We start from the raw sequence: 4,717 nt of genomic DNA, 5'->3' as shown, positions 1-4,717 counted from the left end.
AAAGAAAACTGCCTGAAAATACAAGTGCAATAGCGGAGCTTTGAACTCATGATCAAGAATTATATACATTTCCCATTGAAAGGGTGTTAACAAGACAATAACTAGAACAACTTCTACACTGTAGAAAAGAAAATTTAGAATAATTTAAAAACTACTATTAACGCTATCAGTATAGAGTAATACTGGAAAAACCTTCAGAGGTACCAGAACTACAGGACAACCTCCAGAATAAAGACCTCACAACAAGAACGAGGTATTTTGCTGAAATGCTACTTAAAGATCAAAAAAACCCAACATCCTGCTTCAGTACAGAGGTGAGGAAAGACATCCAACAGGAAAATTCTTCTGGCTTTACCTCGAGTTTTCTTTGATAAATAAAGGCCCAAAGGATAGTTCAACCTGCTTTACCTTCCAAAGTTCCTCCAAATTACATAAGACTTTCAGAGTCAAGGAAATTAAAATTCATGATCAGACTAGAGATATGATGAAACATATTTTGAGACTACAGAACTTTATCTTCTTCTTTTTATGAAATAAGTCCCATTTAATCACAACTGCTCCTCCAAATCCTTAAATGCCACCTTTCCTTCAGGCTACAGTTGTGTCTGCCAGAAAAAAAAATGGTGAGCATTACAGGCGTGAACATCGCTGGCTATGGAGGATGCAGATCTCCGGTCTCTCAACAACCGGGTGACTCATCTAACTCCCAGACTCGTTGCTAGATTTGCACCAAAGGTATCCACATGAGACTCTTCCACATGCCTCAGGGGAGTCCTGACAATCCCCAAACCACCAGGACACCAATTCTTTAGGCTTGACTCAGGTATTGGCTCAGACACACTCCTATAGTTCCTGCTCTCTAATTAGCTGTATCTGTACAAGTCTCTGCTTGTCATGGAGTAGGTTTAAACAAGAGGAAGGCATTTCCAAATAGATAATGAAAGATAAAACATACAGAGTGTCATGAACATAATTTCCAACTAGGTTAAGAGGAATACTGTGAAATGTTTGGAGTCCAGGAGCTTATTTCTTCCTTTTGAAACTATCGCTGCCTCTAAAAGATATCTGGAATTGGCCAGCTTGGGTGATGGTACTAAGTATTAATGGTCTCGAGTCATTCCACAAGTGGAGAGTGCCCTCTTAGTGAGGCTACCACAAGAACCTGGCAGTAATTTAATCCAAAACTATCTCTGTTGTGAAGATTTGAGAGCTCTTGACCAGCACACACTGTCTTTTATCCAATGCAACTTCTTCAGGACGCCCAACTTCTGTCTTAATAGTGGTCAAAATTGCTCTAGATTGTGCTGTAGTATTTGAAATATCTAATTTAGCCCCCAGTGATGTGTCTGTTAGCTGCCCCTTGATGGGAATGCAAATGCTCCTACACACTTTTGGTGGTTGAGGAAACTTGTCAGGAAATCAAGACTGTGCCAGCTTAAATTATTGTACTTTACACAAAGCCCACAGTAGTTAGCACTCTGACTCGCCAAGCAGCGAGTAATTAACTCTTCCTACCAAACAAATCTGATCATTCCACCCTATCTTTTGGCATCATGTTTTTTGCTGCTGCACATCGCACTCTGGGATTACTGCCGCCACAAGCAAATTTGTCATAAAGCAGGCAACTGCACACCCACCATCTCTTTCGCACCTTCCCTTTCTGTCATCAGTATGACACATCAGAAGACACATTTTTAGCTGGCTTATTTCACCCTGATTCATATTAAAAGCCCCCAGTGCAACCCTTAACCAACACAGCGTTGGGCACCCAGGGCTGACACTGCAAACGCAATGATAACATCCTACCAGGGAACTGCAGCTGAAATCAATGGGGACGGTTAGAGGCTGTCCTGTCTTGGGTAAGTCTCACCTGAGAAGGTGAAAAAAAAACAACACACCAAACAACAACAAAACTTGAAGAAAGAATAAAAGGAAGAGCCCCAGCTGTACTGAAGTAAAAGATTCTGCCCAGCACAACAAAACCACACTTTCAAACAGGGTCACAATAGGTTTTTCTGTTAAAGGACCTGGAGAACGAGGCAGTCAATGTGATGAAGCATGCTTAGGGCTGGAGAAGCAGGTGGACTGGAGAAGCTCTTGCTTCAAGCCAATGGAGAAGGCATATAGGAGTGGGACCTTAGGAAATTAATAGTTGGTATGTTGCCTGCACCAAGGGAGGGAAAGCACACCAGCAGAGAGAGGGTGTGTTGCCCAACCTGGAGAGCTGGGGGAAAGGGAGGACAGAAGGAAAGAAAAAGGGAAAGGGGGAAGCCAAGGGGAGGGATGGAGCAGGGAGATGGGGGGGAAAATTTGCATGAAATTTGTCAATGAAGAGTAACTTAACAGAATAGACAAGAACGAGACATAGTTTCCAAAAATAACTTGTAGATGAACCTGATAGAGATGTACCTTTCCTTAACAAAAGGACAGTCATGCTGCTCTAGTGGCTACTTCCAGGTGCCAGAAAGACCAAGGCTCAGTTAAGATCTTCTGTGCCAGAGGAAAAAGTAACAGTAGTTATGAAAGCATTTGAAGTCGTATGTAAGCAGGAAAACTGTTTTTACTCTTCTATTATTATGCTATATATAAACACAAAGACTAGAAGTCTCTCTACATTGAGACTTTTAATGTTTTCTTGGAGGAAAGGAGCAGGATTTTTTGAATGCATGTTATACACTCCATCTTCCACTCACGGCTCAAGGCTGAGCACAGGAAAAGAGAGAAGAGAAAGCCAAAATGTTACTGTTGGGTAAGTCTAGAGGTAGTTTCTGTCCTTCTGACCCCATTTTTATCACTGAGACGGGTTAATAAATCTGAAGCCAATTCTTGTACAGGCTTTTCCACTTCAAAAGCAGGGCTGCATTTTGAATCATCCATATTAAAACCAGCCAAACTCCACAGAGGGATGAAAAAAAACTCTAGAACATTCTCTATACCTCTATTTATTGCCAATGTATCTCCTTTCCTGAAGCTTACAAAGTCACCAGTATCTGAAGACATAACAGAATGGGATGCTGACTGAAAAGGCAATTTTCTTAGAGATCAGAATTTTCCTTTGACAGTAATGCAAACGGGATGAAATCACTGACTTGTTAATTTATTTTTTTTTTCCCTTAAATGAAATGCTAAATTTTCCCTGAAAAAAGTTTAAAGCAAGGAGGTCCGATTAAGCTTCTGATCACACTGGAATGTCAAATTTCCACTGTGAAAGACTCCTAAAATGCAGGTTATCACCCAGGTGGCCAAAGACCACAGGCCTAGATTTGCCTGGCAGCACAATCAGACTTTTGCAGACTTCATTTTAACTTTCTTTGAACTGCCAAAAGAAAGGAAAACCAAAAAACCTATCTGAAAAATCTCAGCTGTGGCTGAGATTTGTTACAAGGTAACAAATACACGGTGCTACAAGAAGGGCTTCTCCTTTAAAAATCCACAAGTATGTATAAAAATCAAAAGACAGATTACAAGAAGTGCCATAACGAACAAATAAGTACACGTGGAAAATAAATGGCATTTCCACAACAGCTCAGCAAATGCTCACAACAGTAAGGAAACTTCTCGTACAAAACTACCATAAAATCCTGCACTTAACTTTTAATGGCTGGAGCCTCCCAGCTAGTCTAGAAGATACTCCACAAAAAGGCTTTCTAAGAGAAATTATTAATGAGGTTTCACTGACAGTGTTTTGAAAAATGGTGAGCTAGCCACATGCCTCTAAAGAGTGTTTAGGTCTGTGAACTCAGTATGTTATATTTAAGAATGTCTTTATTCACTATATGGATGTAACTACCTCTGAGAAAATTCATGATTTTGGCAGTATCTAGACTTCTAAATTTAAAAGAACAACAGCAAAAAAGGAACAGACGCCACGTTTACGTAAAGTTGAATGCATAGAAGAAAAACAAAATTGCTGCTGCTATGTTTTCTTACAGACTGCTAAATTAGTATTATGCCATGGGAGAACTAAACCTTCTTTAATCCTTATTTCTAAACTCCAGGGAGATCTACAGAGAAATCAGAGGGGAAGCAGAGAGCAGAGAGAAAATAACAAAGTGAAATGATGCAACTAAGACGTAAGAGAAAAGAGCAGAAAGTTAATATTTAAAACCCAGCCCACAGGGGTGCTCAGTGCTCTGTAAATAGAGAGCCAAGCACTCATGATTCTCACTAAAAGTATCATCTCCAGCTTATAAAAGCAAACTGCACATCTTTTCCTCAAAAAATTACATTACTTCTTACAGTTTTTAAAATCAAATTGCGATGTGTTGTCTCACCTGAACCTGACCCAGAAGAATAATCATCATCATCAATTGGATAGACGCCTGATGCTTCTTCAACAGAGCTGTTGTCAAGGTATAAATCTTTATCAGAGGTCAAATCTGTTCTCTGGAAAACAGATAAGAGGGAATGGTTAAAAAGATAACAGTTCTCCAACGCAGCAGTCTCTTAATCTTTGCTACAATTTCCAAAGTTGATGGCACACTGAACAGTTCATACTTGTAGTTTATCCAATGCACTTGTCTAAGATGGTAAATTTGTAAAATTATAGCATAAAGCAAAATAATGCAAGGCTTCATAATGAAAACTAAAAAACCACCCAATCATGAGGAAGCAAGTGCCCTTCATCTCCTTAAATGCATGAATGAATAAATATGATTTGCAATATACTCTGCAGAGCTTCTGTAACAATAAAGAAGCAAATTCCAGGATTGAACCC

At 39.7% G+C, this 4,717-nt stretch overlaps 1 protein-coding gene across 1 annotated transcript in view; it reads right to left on the bottom strand.

The window, feature by feature from the left end:
• Positions 1 to 4,386, bottom strand: part of SDC2 (syndecan 2) — a gene marked incomplete at its 5' end in the record, with an annotated part of 10,192 nt that extends 5,806 nt beyond the window's left edge. The window contains one exon of the mRNA XM_008937254.1: positions 4,275 to 4,386. Coding sequence (XP_008935502.1) covers positions 4,275 to 4,386 — 112 coding nt within the window. The remainder of the gene's footprint in view (positions 1 to 4,274) is intronic.
• Positions 4,387 to 4,717: the final 331 nt, after the last annotated feature.

The sequence above is a fragment of the Merops nubicus genome, unplaced genomic scaffold (assembly GCF_000691845.1).
Source record: "Merops nubicus isolate BGI_N331 unplaced genomic scaffold, ASM69184v1 scaffold45163, whole genome shotgun sequence".
In the NCBI taxonomy this organism is placed as follows: domain Eukaryota; kingdom Metazoa; phylum Chordata; class Aves; order Coraciiformes; family Meropidae; genus Merops; species Merops nubicus.
The sequence above is the reverse complement of the archived record's forward strand: the minus strand, read 5'-3'. Positions and strand labels throughout refer to the sequence as shown.